Raw genomic sequence first — 14,719 nt, 5'->3', positions numbered from 1 at the left:
TTACTGGAGGAAAAGAAAAACCCTTAAGCTTTTCAGCTGGTGCACAGAAAATGAGGACAAGCAGCTTCTAATAGTAAGCATTCCAGAGTGTATAATTTACCTCTCATAAGCATCTTTTGCCTGTCTTTTTAGATCCAGATAGTCATTCAAGTAACCAAGCATTGTGAAAGCAGATGCATCATCTGGATTTCTTTCTAGAAAATCAGAATTTACAATGTTGGAGAACATAATCAGAAACAGTTGTAAAAAAGCATTAGAAAAAGCATTGCTACATTGATGCTACAGTGCATGCATATATACAAAGCACTTTGCCAAGTGCTTCTGTCAGTTGCTCACTGGAATCATCAAGATGGGCTGCAAGCAAATAAGAGATACTAAGACAGCAACATGACATAAGGCTAGCTCAAAAATGTTTCAGATCTTATGACAAGGTATTGACTAACTCAACATACTTCAAGTTTTTTGGCTTGAAGTGGCTAGGAGTTTTTTGGTGGGTTTTTTTTTGGTAATGAAAGATGAAACTATTCCCTTCGTACTGACTCTAGTAACATACTAATAGAACCTTATGGTTAATTTTCAATACTACAACTCTGAAAGGCATGTCAACAGCTAAAGTTATCTGCCATCTCACTTCAGACCAGAAAGGGGAACACAGGCCCTTCCTGCAATCTGCTTAAGAATAGAGATTTTAGAGACAATTATCTCCTTACACTTCTCATTTTAAGTGTTTGCAACTTATTTTGTAGCTCTAAATAAATAAAAAAAAAATAGCAACAGATTATTAGACCAAGGATATACATTAAAGAAAATCCACACTTGCTCTATTCATCTTCTAGGCTACCACAACATGAAAGCCACAGTGGTTTGGAACCATGCTCAAGAAAATGCTGTCTCTTACTGAAGTTTAATACTATCGTGTGCTTCAGTTACTGAAGGTGCGCAACATCCAGAAACAGCCTTATGCTCAAACACATGGCACACAGGCAGAGAAGCTAGCATCTATCTGTACCATACAGATATACTCAAAGGATGTCTGATAGCAGACACCAGGTGGCAGGTATAGCAAGGCTCAGCTCCTTACTTTGCTCAGTGTCTTGTAGAATGACAGAATTCACACCTATTTCATGGGATGTGATAACAATAATAATTTTAAAAAAAGAGTCCCTTTACATTACTTGGTATACTTATTTTACAGCACAAAAGCCTCTCCCCAGTCCAGTCAAATCATTCTTTGCCAGACCTAGTACAGACATTGCTTAATCAGGTTTGCCCATTCAGTGAAGCATTTTAGCTACATACCTGTGTATTTGCTCATAACCACCTGGGCTGCTGGAATAGCACTCATTTCTACGATGTTGTACAGATATTGCTCAGTATCTCTGTTGCTTCTATCTTGCAGTGTTGAACATACCCAGTGGGCATAGCCTTTTGCTCCCTCAGTCTCAAGAAATAATTAAAAACGAACAAAGAAGCATGTAAATTGTGGATCATTAAACATGCCCAAATAACACTGAAATACTTAGAGATGATAATCATTCTCTGTTTTAAGGCAGAGTGTAGGATAAAAATCTGCATTACTGTTAAGCAGGAGAATAAAATACTAAACCGATATGCTGCAAACACTCGATTATAACTAGTCCTTGGGGCAAAAAGAATTCTCACATTATCATATCACTGGTGGCACTCCAGGAGGAATGACAAATGAGAAAACATATATGAGAATATGAAGTCTTCCACTTTCTTAGAACCCGGGGTTACAACAGCATCCTTGCTCTTTCCTGTTTATGTCTTCAATTTATGCCTTTGTCCAATACTGTGGAACATCAAAAATGTTTTTTCAAAACTTACAAAGAAAGTTTCTTTGTCCATTGGGACTAAAGCATTTAATAAAATGAGTGCCTGCTATTCAGTGTCAGCATAGGCCCAGAACAGCAACAATGAATACAGGCAACCTCATTTGGAATGGGAGCCTAGCTGTTCCATTGTTCAAGACACATCTGTTTTTTAAAAATTATATCACCTAAGTAGAGAGATTAAATATGAAGTACTTTCATCTATCTGTTATACTCACATGCATACTAAGTTCAGTTGTGTGCCTGAAGAGATCCATAGTATCATAGCTGCCTACCGTCTCTGCAACAAGAGCCTTCAGAGAAACAGAAGTTGCTATGGTCAGGTACTTCAAAATTTATGACTCTGACAAGAAACTCAGCACAGACTACTTTCAGCCATACCATAACTAGCTATTTAACATGAAAAACATTTTATTTTCTCATACTATCAGAGAAACTCCACCCCACTCTCATGAGATCCCACCTGTATCACTGCATTCAACTCTTGGACCCCTAGCATATGAAGGGCATGGATCTGCTGGAGTGAGTACAGAGATGGGCCACGAGGATGCTCCTCTTCTGTGAAGGAAGGCTGAGAAAGTTGGGGCTGTTCAGCCTGAAGAAGAGAAGGCTCCAGGGACAGCTTATAGCAGCCTTTCAGTATGTAAGCCGGGGCTACTGGAACACTGGGAAGGGACTTACTACAACAGAATGTTGTGATAGGTAAGGAGAAATGGCTTTAAATTAAAAGAGGGAAGATTTGGATTAGATGTTAGGAGGAAATTCTTTACCCAGAAGGCAGTGAGGCCCTGTCATAGCTGCCCAGAGAAGCTGTGGGTGCCCTATCGCTGGAGGTGCTTAAGGCCAGGTTGGATGGGGCCCTGCGCAGCCCAATCTAGCAGGTGGCAATGCTGCCTGCAGCAGGGGGTTGGAACTAGGTGAGTTTTATGCTCCCTTCCAACCCAACCCATTTTATGGTTCTAAGAATAAATCAAACACTTCAAAAGTAGAATAAGTAGTCTCTGCTATACTGCTATTTGAAACTCAAGAACTTTTGCTGCTACTTTACATTCCTCAGTACAAAGACATATGATGGGAACTGAATTTTGACACATGATGGCACTAGTCCTTATTTAGAATCCAGCTTCAATCAGATATTATTAGCAGATCATCAGCATGGGATCATGGAGTGCACCTATAGCAATCACAAATATGAGTCATAAGTATTTTGTGCTATTCAAAGATGGCCTAAATACCAGTGGGATCCTATCCAATCCTCAGTGGTAGGTGGAGAATGGGATCTCCCAAGAAGTAAGAGCTGAATTTGCACCAGGTACATTGAAGACCTACTATTTTTAACAGTAAGTTAGAAGAGAAGGGAGCTGAGAAGAGGGTTAAGAGTGCCTTTGATGAATTAGTCATACAGCAAAAATGGAAATAGCTGCCACCTTATGAAGATGGTACTTTAAGAATGCTAGATAGCAAGCTTCAGAGAACAATAGCAAGTTTTTTAATAGCTAGTTTCTTACACAACTCACAATTACATCAGTCACAAAAACATCTACATAAAGATATCTGCTGAATGTAGACTCCTCTGTACACTGCTGTGGAAACAAAGGGTTCCATCCACCCCCAGGGGAAGTAGCAGCTCCCTTTACTCCTACAGGTACGTGCGTAAGCATCCATTAGGAGGAAGTCCAAATCATCTCCAAATCCTCTAACAATGCACAGTTTTATATTTTTCACATCTTACCTGCCCAATCCAACATATTAGGTAAGAAGGTTCCAGAGACTGGGCTACCTTGAAAGCTTCATGAGCTTGCTGCAGAACCAAAGAAAACACAGCTATCAAACTGTCTTGCGTACACTTTTGATATACACAGGTATTGTCATGCAGTAGTACGGGATGAGCTTTTCATGAACAGAATTAAGTCTGCTACCCAGAGAAATAAAGCAGTTTAGACTTCTTAAAAATAAAAATAATTTTAAAGCTATTTAAAAGATCAAAAGTTCCTCTCCCTTCCAAACACACTTCCTCCTCATCTAGACTAACTGCTTTGTTGTTTTGAGGAAGAAGCTAGATTAACTGCTAGAGTAATTTTTATTTTAAATTTAGACACCTGGAGGATCTAGATTTTGAAATGTACATTTCTTTCATGTAAACAGTTTGAAAATTATTGAGCTGATTACTGTCCATAAATCCTGAAGGAAAGACATGACTGCATATGTGCAGAATTTCTTCCTCAACGTGGCACAAGGAGAAAAAGCATTAGTACTCTTAGCAGCAAGGAACTTGTAGTATCAAATTACTTTTACTAAAAATAATTATCAGTCTGACCATCCCATTTCATAAATTAAATAAAACTGCCAAAATTCTGACCAGCAAATAGGATACCATGTAATTTTAGCTGCAAGAAAACTCTGGACTTCACTTAACAGGTACCCTAATTTTCCTCCAGAGAGGCTCCAAATGTTATGAAGAACTATGGCAAATTACATGACATACTGATAAGCAGGAAGTAGCCACCTATAGGAAACTCAAAATCTTATATTTCAGTTTGTGACTAAAACAGTTCTTGGGTCAAATTTAGTACGCATTCATTTGATTCAGTCCTTCTCCTTCCTTACAAACAGCTTTTATTCCATCTAGTCATTTGGAGAGCAACTTCAGCAATTTAGCCTAAGTTCACCTAACCATATCCAGACCAAAACAAATACTTAATTTGTGTAACTCATGAAAGATGCTGATTTTATTTCATTCAGAGAAAGCATTTTTCTTGAATCTGAGACAGACACCCTTCACTGTTTGCTATCACTCCTACAACCATATATTCCCCTAAGAAATTGCAAAGGGAAAATGCATTTAAGGAATGGGAAAGAGTTACCTCAATGTTTCCTGTTGCTAGATACAAAACTCCCAAGTTGGTCCAGGCAACAACATTCTAGACAGAACAAATAAAACCTAGGTATTATTGCTGTATTCTGAAAAAAAAAATAATACTGCATCAAGGGAAGAAAAGTTTAAAATGCCCACTTGGAACAGATGGTAGCTGCCTACAGCACTTACAATTTCCTCAGCTTGAACAGATTTGATGAACGAATGTTGAGCAAGAGCATAATTCCCAATAGCTGGAGGGACAAAAAAGGAAGAAAAGAAAAGGAGAGTTAGATCTAACTGAATTTTGTAAACAGCATTAGTCAAGCACTGCCTTCTAATGTAGAATATTATGCAGCTATGGATCTCACTGAAGACTTACCACTACAGGAAGCAACCACACCAAGTGCATTCCAATAAAAGTGATTTTTGCTGTCAAGCCTCACAGCTTTTTTGAGACACTGGAAGAAAATCAAATGCAAGTTATATCAACAGAATAGCAAAAGTTAAGATATTATGCATTAACTTACTCAGAGACTTAGGCTTTATTAGAGACAGAAGTTAAGCAGACAAGCATCGAGGCTGACTTCAAAGAACACAACAGAAAAACAGACAATACCTGTAAAGACTTCTCTAGTAGTTCACTGATCTCATTCATGTCAGTGCCCACTGCTGTGAGGTGCTCTGCTTGTCGATAATAATTTATTCCAAGATCACACCATATGTTAGGCAAAGAAATCAATTTTAAAGCTCTGCCGTAACACCTACAGAAACATGAATCACAGAAGCATTATTCCAAGCCTCTCCACACAAAAAACAGAAAGCTGAAAAACACTAAAAAGTGATTAAAAACCTAAACCATCCAACTATGCATAAACACAAACAAAACCAGGCAAGAATGGAAATCCAGTGACAACTAAACAATTTTCAGTTTTACAGTTATCTTTATAGAATTTATCCTGGTCTGTATTACCCAACGCTTGTGAACTTATAGATGTGCAATATATCAAAGTGATGTCAAGTGCAATATGAATGTTTTAATTACAACAAACATCAGCCATTTCTAAAGTTAATCAGACTTCCCTAGGAAGTACTTGACTACAAATGGTTAAGATTTAGTAAGCAGCAGCATTTCCAGCCTACCTTAACTTACTCATCCAGCCGCACAGAAGGTGCTACAAGAAAACTAAAAATATTTTCTATCATGAGATTCCAGGGTCAGGAACAAGGGATTCCCTCTTCCAATGTAATTTAGATCACATACGGGGGCTCAAATTAATGACAGTTTATAAGAAATAATTACAGACACAAACGAAGCTTACAGTTTTATCTTGGACATTAGTAGTCCTGGGAGAATTGGGTAACAACTACTGCAACCATTTCATTTGAAACTGAACAACTGGTTGAATAACAGGCATGATACAGCCATGCTCTGGAGGCAGAAAGAAACGTGGAGAACAGCAGGTGCTAGATGGTGCACTGAGAGCCATTGTGGTGATCCAGGGAACATTCCCTGAAATAAGCGGTGTAATTTGAAAGAATCATGAGACTTTGCTTTTTCTTTAATCTTCACTAAATACGCATGTGTCAAAAGATCAGCATGTGTTTCATTTCCTAAAATTAACATAGTCTAGAATATTTGAGACTCTACAGTGTGTACAAAGGTGTAGAAGCACTTGACAGTAAAAAAAAAAAAAAAAAATACCTTCCACCCAGTCTGAGCAGCTCACTTTTCTTCAGCATCTGTTTACCTTCATTTTTACCCAGAAGCAATCCTAGAACTTGAACGTTCACTCTGGTTGGTGAAATAACATGCACACTAGTGAAGGTGTCACCAAGCAATTTCCAAAGGGAAGATATATCAGGACGGTGCTTTGTTGCCCTGTAAGTTAATAATTAAGAAAACCCACAAAAGAACTGTTCAGGCATCACAATACTTTTTTCAGAAAGTTCACCACTCTGAAGAGTGGCACAAACTCAATTTAATTAATCAATGAGTTCTTTGTTGTTGTTGTTTTTTTAAATCAGTTTTCTTCCTACTCAACCTCTAGGTTTAAAAAGTAAAAAATAAATCACAGAAACTTCATCAAAGTATCCCAATTTTGGGGGGACTAAGAGTACCTCCAGAAAATTAGTAATTATCTATCAGTGTATTAGCTATCTACTAATTTTTGCCATTATATCACATGGCATGAGACATCTGCAGAAACCCAATGGACTTTCTTCTGTAACAGCAGTTATTCCAAGGTTTGATTTAGGCCACTAATGCATTTTAACTGAAATGTAAAACAGTAAGATTGAGGGAAGGAAAGGACGATTGCCTTTTCTTCCACCATTTTTGATAGGTATCTCCTCCCTTAAGTTCCATATATACACAATGACAACTGAAGAGAACTGTATGCAACTTCACAAGTCTGTCAAAGTGAAAGGGCTCTATCTTTAAAGAGCAAAAAAAAAACCAAAACCAATAATAATTCTGTAGTTAACATTTACTCAGGCCACGTTAAGTCCATAATGCATTGTTCAAACCATATTCCTTAAACTTTTTCTTCTAGAACAGAAGCCTGATTCGTTTCATTTAGTTTAACTGAAATTTCTCAAACATGTAACATTTATTCTTCTTCAAACCATGAGCCCAGTGAACATTAAATAACAGGATATTCAGTACTAACCTTGTAAAAAATTCAAGAGCCTGCTCTATGTAACCCACAGCCTTCATATCAAGATACTTATCAAGGGCTGATCTTGCCAGCATGAGATAGCATTCTCCAAGTCCTAAAAGTAAGACAAAGGTATGTTCTATGAAAAGAGATGCTTGCCTGATACTGCTTGCTAGAAGAGGTGGGGTGGTATGGGGGAAAAGCCTGCTCAGTGTTCTGCTTTATTCCCTGCGTGTACTAAGCCAAAAAACCAAAAACCTACAGAAACTCTCCTGCTCATAAGAAACACTTTGCTCTTACCCCTCCCTAATCAGCATAAAATGTAGAACAGTCTGAATATTAAAATACAACTAATTATAAGAAGCATAACACTGAAACTTGATGTTCATTTTCAAGAATTAACTCAAGCACTCAAGAGACAAGCCTTTGACAATACAGCAACATTTAGTTCACACTTTAGTCAAAGACACTATCAAAGCACAGCCAAAATACAAAAACAAGAAAATACCAGGGCAATATTGAAAGTTGACTCTGAGGTGACTGAAACCAACATTACTTAATCCTATTTAAACAAGAATTGACCTTATATCGAAATAAATCCAACTATTAAAAAACGTGAATCTAATGCCGTAACATTCACCATTTTTGAAAATTCAAGGTAGTGCTTGGTTTGTAGTCTTGCTGGTATCTGCAGTGATTCTGACTGGCATTAAGTCACTGGATGCGAGTCTTACTGATTCTCAGTATTTTTTTTTCAGCATTCTGAAGCTGCCTTCATCATGCTATTGTAATTCTTATCTACACCAAACCATCCATCTCTCTTTGTGGATTATGACACTGTAACAAATGCAGTCCACATGAACTAGATGCAATCATGTTTTCTAAGCCTCTTGTCCTGACCCCACTAGGTATTTATTTGAGCAACACAAGTCCCAAGGTTATAAGCTCTGATACGAGGAACCTGCCCTCTAAAAGCAAAACTAATTTTATTTCCCAAAATTGTACATTAAAAAGAGATGCTGGAGCAGAGGTAGAATAAACTTAGTATTCAATAACGCAAAAACAGAATGCATATAAAAGACACTTTGAAGCAATATCAGTATAGTTAATTCTTTTATCTGCTATGAGACTATGCTTCCAGCAAGTAAACTCAGAAACTGTTTAGTTTCTGACCAGAATGGTACCAAAAGTACACTTGTGTATGTTTCAAAGTTTTAAAAAGTACATAGAAGATAGCAAAATAGGAGTAAATATTGAGTAGTCTCTACAAAAATCTAGACTTTTTTCAGATTGGATTTGAACTTTGATCTGGAGCCAGTAAATAGGACACTAAAGTGAGAGGAATGAGGGATGAAGCCTAACAGAGCTGTCTATGTGAAATACTCTCCAATTCCCTCATGGAGTTTTGTGTGTCCATGTAGTTCAGCAGACTCCAAGAGAAAAAGAAACTATGCAGGAGGAGATAGGGGGAACACTACCTTGTAGCCCTTTCAGAAAATTATACTACTGCAATAGTAACATAATACTTTTGATTTAGTGTTAGAAATAAATCAACTGGCACTGCCACAAACCAAAGGCCTTCTACACAAAGAGCAACAGCTTCAAAAAATCATACGTATACCAAGCATAAAAAAAATACCAACTTCAAATGGATGTATAGTGTAAGAATGCCTGAAGACTAAGTGGAATCAAGAAGGCAAACAAAATACATTATCAATTGGCTACCAAAATTTCATATAGTTCAATATAATATACTTCTGGAATCACAGATTGCTATCACTAGGAGTCCATGCTCTCCTAATCCTCCCTATTGCTGACTTCTATTAAAGAAACATACTGACTGCCACATCTAACACTTCTGAGACCTCACTACTGTTTTTAATCAATAGCAGAAGCTCAGAGAGGTTTGTGCTTGTGTTAACCAGAGTTAACACAAAACCTGATGAATACATGGTCAGGGGCAGCAGAAAATGAGCACAGTCCACCTCTTTGACAAGGCAGACTGACTCCACTGCTTGTCATACACGGTGTTTGACTGCTCAGGTGAAACTGCAGCACCATTAGCTGGCTTCCTACATAAATTTTAAATTCCTCTGGCCTCTGGTAATTACACAGGAATAATTGTATAATTTTGTACTTATTTGAAATAGAAATAATTACTCCTTTGAATAATGATTTAGGAGCTCTTCAAGTATTCAGTGGCTACTACACACTGGCTTTCATGCAAGTGGATCACAGCATTCTGAACATCCAAAACTACCCTTCAAGCAGGCAGACCTACCTACATCATACATCGAGAACCTCTCCATAAAACTGAAGTACTACAGTGTTAGAGGGAGAAAAGGATCTAAAATTGAAAATTCAGACAGATTACCTTTAAGTGCAGGTACATACTCTTCAGTCTTCTCTAAGATTTGCTGATAGGTAGCTATAGCATTTTCATATTTGCCTAGAATTTGCTCAACTGCTGCAGCTCTGTAAATGCTGTACACATGGTCTGGGTTCAGCTCGCTGGCCTTCCTGAAGGATTTTAGAGCTGCTGCATAGCTACCTCTGCTCACGTAAGCCTCCCCTAGAGACTCCCAGCAGTTGGGATCCATTCGATCAGCCCTGAGAGCTGCCTGCAAACTGAAGATACCAAGATTTAAATCTAAATTAAATGTGATACAAATTAACAAAACAAATGATTTCCTTGCATTACATAATTTCAGAACACAAGCACTCAATTATATAGAATTTTTAGAAATGGCAAAACAGTGTTTCATTCTTCATAGAGCAAATTAAACAAACTTAGGTACTGTACGTACTTTTGGCTTTTATTCAGTGTTATACCCTGCTCGCCTATGACAAGCCTCATCACCAGGCTTGTTAGCAGAGATCACTGGTATCATGAGAATATTGCATTGTGCTAATTTCAGAAGATGGAGCTTGCTCAGATCCACTTCCCAGTTCAGTACTGGCTACCTTGTGATTAGCTAACTTAATTTCAAAACCTGTGAAGATCAAAGACTGTTTTAGCAGGATTTATAGAAAATGGTTTAAACCAACCACTAGTTCTCTTACTCTGCCACTGCTTTTGATGGCTGACCAGTTCTGAGGTAGTAAAGTCCACGATGAAGCCAAGCCCATTTTGCTGCACCAGCATTTGCTTTTTCAGTTACTTCATTCAAGATGGATAGTGCAGTGTCCTAACAAAGCAACAAAAATACCACATTAGTAAACATTGTACGTGAAGAAAAAAATTATTAAGAAGAATATACCTATTTCAGCAAACCATTAAACTGTCTAACTTGTAGTTACTGTAATGAAGAAATATTACAGGGGCTTTTTAAAGTTGGCAGACTGAGTGGCAGAACACAGGAGGATGTTATCACATCTTCTGTACAGGTCTTTGGAAAAAGACAGTAGATTCCTGCAGTTTTGTAGTGATAAATTTATTTTTTAACTACAAAAGCATACACGTCTTTGTAGTAAGTCACATACTTAATCTGATTCTACAGACGTTTCAGTGGAGTCTGTCAAGGTGTGAGCTGCTTTCTTGGTAATATCAGACTAAGAACTTTTTATACAATACTATAAAAGAAATAGTTCTTTAAAACATTCTGATGACTTTGTATGCTTTTTCTGAAAGGAACAAGGGAGGAGGATGTTAAAAAATGGCACAAGTTAAATATGAGAAGTAAACTTACTTTCTCTACATGTTTCCTACTGAAAAAATCCTCCCATCTGAATCATGTACTACAACGTTATGCTTGCTTCCCCCAGCATCCTCCCCAGATAGGTTTAATTCAGAACTGAAGCATAAAACTGAAGCAGGTCCAGCTATGAAAACTGCTAGGCAATGACAGAGCATCCATTTTCAGATCTTACTCTCAAATACCAAAGAAACCTGAAGTGATTCCTCCGAGTACAATTAACAGAAAAGCAAAATAACCATAACCCAGGGCCTTGAATGTGCAATACCGTGTCTCCAAGCTCCACACTTAAGTCTACAGCTGCTGTTCCAGATTCTTCATCAGTTCCATCCAGTTCAAAAGCCTTTTTATAACAACCACGAGCTCTACTTTTGTCTCCAGCAACATCTCTGTAGTAGTTACCTAAATAACAAAAGACACTTCCCAAGTAGCTGTCCAATTTTGCAGCCTACAAGGAAATACAAACACAACATAAGAGCACCTTTTGAAGGATCATGCGTATGGGCAGGTCCAGTGCTAAATACTTGTACAGTCTCCATTTATCAACTTAATTAAGCTTCTTCTGTGATACATCTGAGCACTCAAAATTTATTTTAATGCTTCAAAGACTACTTCAGCTTTCAATATTTACAGAACCATCCACAAGCCTCATGATACAAGGCATTTCGTATGGAAACAATAACCAGATAGATGTGTTGGCAGCAAACAATTCTTTACATTCCATCATTTTAAAGTTCCACTCAAAATTCAGCCATTACACTTACAGTCATACCTTATTATATCACAATTAACTCCAGCATTTTCAGAAGTTTCTTTTGTGTATATTTGACATACTTGTTTATACTTGAGAAACAATACCCCCAAAGCAGCATATCAACAGCTCTGACAATATTTTTTTTTAAAAAGCTCACAGAATTGATTAGAGTTAAGAGTATTTTAGAATTAAGAATATTGTTCATTTAAAATACATTGTCTGCTATGCTCTGCTACTATTGAAGTGGAAGCATAGGCCATTATTTGAGATGCTACAAAGTTATACAGTGAGTTTATGAAGTTTAGATCCCTATTTTGTAACTTCTATGCTCCCAGTAATGATGTCAGACTAAATCTCTTGGATCAGATTCTTATCTACATACACAGAAATCCACAACCATTACAAATGCAACAATTGGGAAAAGCATATAGACTACAGGAGTTTTGCAGGCTTAGATCTGTGGGCACACACTGAAATTCTAACACCACTTCTTTCCCTCCTTTGTCTTCTTCCATTTCAAATTATGCCCTCTACATTTCAAGATGTCTTTGAAGCTCTACAATGGCTATCAAATGTCTCAAATTTACAGCTCTCAAGACAGGGGACTGAGAGAATCACCACTTCATTTGGCTATAACAAAGGCCTCAATAATGAGCTGAACAGGGGTTAAAAAAAAAAAAGCAGGGAGATTCCAAGTAATTACACAGCTCCCTGCAATGAATTTTTTCACACCTGAACTTGATTTACAGGATCTGGAGGCCTGTGAATTGTAACAAGCAGAATATTCAAGTCCCTCATTCCAGCCAAAGTACTTCATGCTTCCAATAAAGAGAAATGTTGATTTAAATTAATAGTTAAAGAAACTTTTACCTTCAAGAAGTGAGTGAGTGTTTTTCCTTTGTCTTTTTTTGTCTCATCACTCATGAACCAATAAGTGAGCCCCAGGTACTGATGATACTCAGCAATTTCAGCCCGTCTTTCAATAGCATTTTGAAAACTAAATGAAAGGAACAGAGATCAGATCAAAGAAATCCTCAAAAGCTGAAAAGCACTGAATTTTATTCTCGGCTACACTTGCATGTTATAGGGAAGGAAAAAAGGTTTACCTTCTTTCTGCCTGCTCATATTTCTTCTGAGAATAATGGATGAAGCCCTCAAGAGCATGGGCTTCAGCTAGATCAGGGTGGGACAACAGAAGCTCTTGTGAAATCTGAAAAAAAACATCATCCTTTCCTGGTTATTTCTGTATGGCAATAAGAATTCTATTTAGCAAACAGAAAGGACCAAAAAGCACTAACCTTTGAAGCCTCATCGACTAAACCTTTGTTTAGATATGCTCGACCTCTAAAAGCTAGAAGCACTGGATCACTGCTTGACCCCACAACCTAGAAAGCCAAGTAATAGACACAAACAAGTTATCCTCTCCACAAAAACAATGTGTCAAAAGCAGGCAGTCTGAGAAGATATAGACAAGAAAACGTTTTGAGAGAAGACCCTTGAGATTTTTGTTGAAGATGCAGCAGATTGTGGAGAGCAAAGACAAAGCTACAGAAGTCTAAACCATGGAAAAGGTAGCATACATGGAACTGTGAAGCATAAAAAAGGAGAAGCAATTTCTGCTTGAAGCTTCACTATTCTGTCTTAAAGTTACATGCTTATGTGAAACGACAAGTTAATTGAGGACACAGGGAGTAGAATTATAACCATAATTCAAATTCAGAGGAACAGTAGCCTCAGAACTAGCAATAATCCAGCATCACTAAGCAAGACCAGACAAACCCAAGAGTGACAGCTTTCTAAATTATAATTGTGAGTTAAAAGAAGTTGTAGAAAAGCATTTTTTAGTTTTAACTAGGGAGGGGGAGGGGCAAAGGGGCGAGTGTGTTGATTACAGCATAGTTGGTAGGAACTGTATAAACCACATAGAATGATAAAAGGAAAATATACAGCTTGAATTTTTAGGGCACAAAGATGAGGGAGCTTTTTTTCTTAAACTACACTTGATCAATGAAAATACCTGCTCAAGCGCATTAATGGCTTCTTCTGCAGCTTCAGCATCAGCTATTTTGATCAAAGCCTCTGCTTTCAACTGAAGGATAAGGTTCTTCTGCTGAAGACTAGAACCCTCAGGAGTTTCAAGATTTTTGAGAGCTGTTGATAAGACAAAAGTTTCACCAAACAAAAATAGGAAAGGAACCAATAAAGCTAATTTACAGACAGTTTCTTCAATGTGAGAGAGAACAGTTACATAAAATCAAACCATGTAAGTTCAAAAGTTCAATGAATTTTAGAAAGGCTCCCTCGGACACGTAAAACAAATATAATGTTTTCAAGATGCCAACTTCTTAAATGGAATGCTACATTTTCCTGATCCACGCTCTGAAGAAAGAATGACTTTTCACTAACCAAGCTGTTCTGCACTTTAGTGTTTAGAGGGAAAAAATATTACTATTAAAATAAAAGATTTAATTCTATGCCTGTGCAAAAGCTAATTCTATGCTGCTGTATGCACTATCCAATAATCTGTATCATCTCACCTCTGAGAATCTCTATTGCACATCAGCATCCTCAAAAGACAAGTACTTATTCTGAATAATTGTTAACTGTTTCCATATATGACAAATTTCTGTCTGATCTGATAAAGCCAGTCTATCCTAGCATCCTGCACCTAGCTGCCAATGTCCAAGAAAAGCATAAGAGCAGGACACGCACATAGCACTGCTTTCCCAGAATTCTTTCCCACGTTGGGCACCCTTTGAACTCCGGCAAACTTCCTGCAGCCACAGTGCACAAAACACATACCATCCTGACCTTCACCTTGAATTAAGAAACAAAGCCTCCTTTGCTTGTAACAAGTTTGCCAGCCTTTTGTTACATTTCATATTAATCAGATCTTGCACAGG

General features: G+C 37.6%; 1 protein-coding gene across 5 annotated transcripts in view; it reads right to left on the bottom strand.

Moving 5' to 3' along the window:
• Positions 1 to 14,719, bottom strand: part of TTC37 (tetratricopeptide repeat domain 37) — a 46,483-nt gene that overhangs the window by 19,413 nt on the left and 12,351 nt on the right. For all 5 annotated transcript variants that reach the window (XM_021380275.1, XM_021380278.1, XM_021380277.1 and 2 more), the window contains 17 exons: positions 13,834 to 13,967; positions 13,115 to 13,201; positions 12,923 to 13,026; positions 12,687 to 12,813; positions 11,331 to 11,510; positions 10,431 to 10,555; positions 9,742 to 9,995; positions 7,380 to 7,482; positions 6,413 to 6,589; positions 5,327 to 5,471; positions 5,090 to 5,168; positions 4,900 to 4,961; positions 4,718 to 4,774; positions 3,586 to 3,654; positions 2,072 to 2,146; positions 1,300 to 1,441; positions 101 to 194 (listed from right to left, as the gene is read on the bottom strand). In XM_021380275.1, coding sequence (XP_021235950.1) covers positions 101 to 194; positions 1,300 to 1,441; positions 2,072 to 2,146; positions 3,586 to 3,654; positions 4,718 to 4,774; positions 4,900 to 4,961; positions 5,090 to 5,168; positions 5,327 to 5,471; positions 6,413 to 6,589; positions 7,380 to 7,482; positions 9,742 to 9,995; positions 10,431 to 10,555; positions 11,331 to 11,510; positions 12,687 to 12,813; positions 12,923 to 13,026; positions 13,115 to 13,201; positions 13,834 to 13,967 — 2,014 coding nt within the window. The remainder of the gene's footprint in view (positions 1 to 100; positions 195 to 1,299; positions 1,442 to 2,071; positions 2,147 to 3,585; positions 3,655 to 4,717; positions 4,775 to 4,899; positions 4,962 to 5,089; positions 5,169 to 5,326; positions 5,472 to 6,412; positions 6,590 to 7,379; positions 7,483 to 9,741; positions 9,996 to 10,430; positions 10,556 to 11,330; positions 11,511 to 12,686; positions 12,814 to 12,922; positions 13,027 to 13,114; positions 13,202 to 13,833; positions 13,968 to 14,719) is intronic.

The sequence above is a fragment of the Numida meleagris genome, chromosome Z, assembly GCF_002078875.1.
Source record: "Numida meleagris isolate 19003 breed g44 Domestic line chromosome Z, NumMel1.0, whole genome shotgun sequence".
NCBI lineage: Eukaryota > Metazoa > Chordata > Aves > Galliformes > Numididae > Numida > Numida meleagris.
This window is presented reverse-complemented; position numbering and strand designations above follow the sequence as displayed.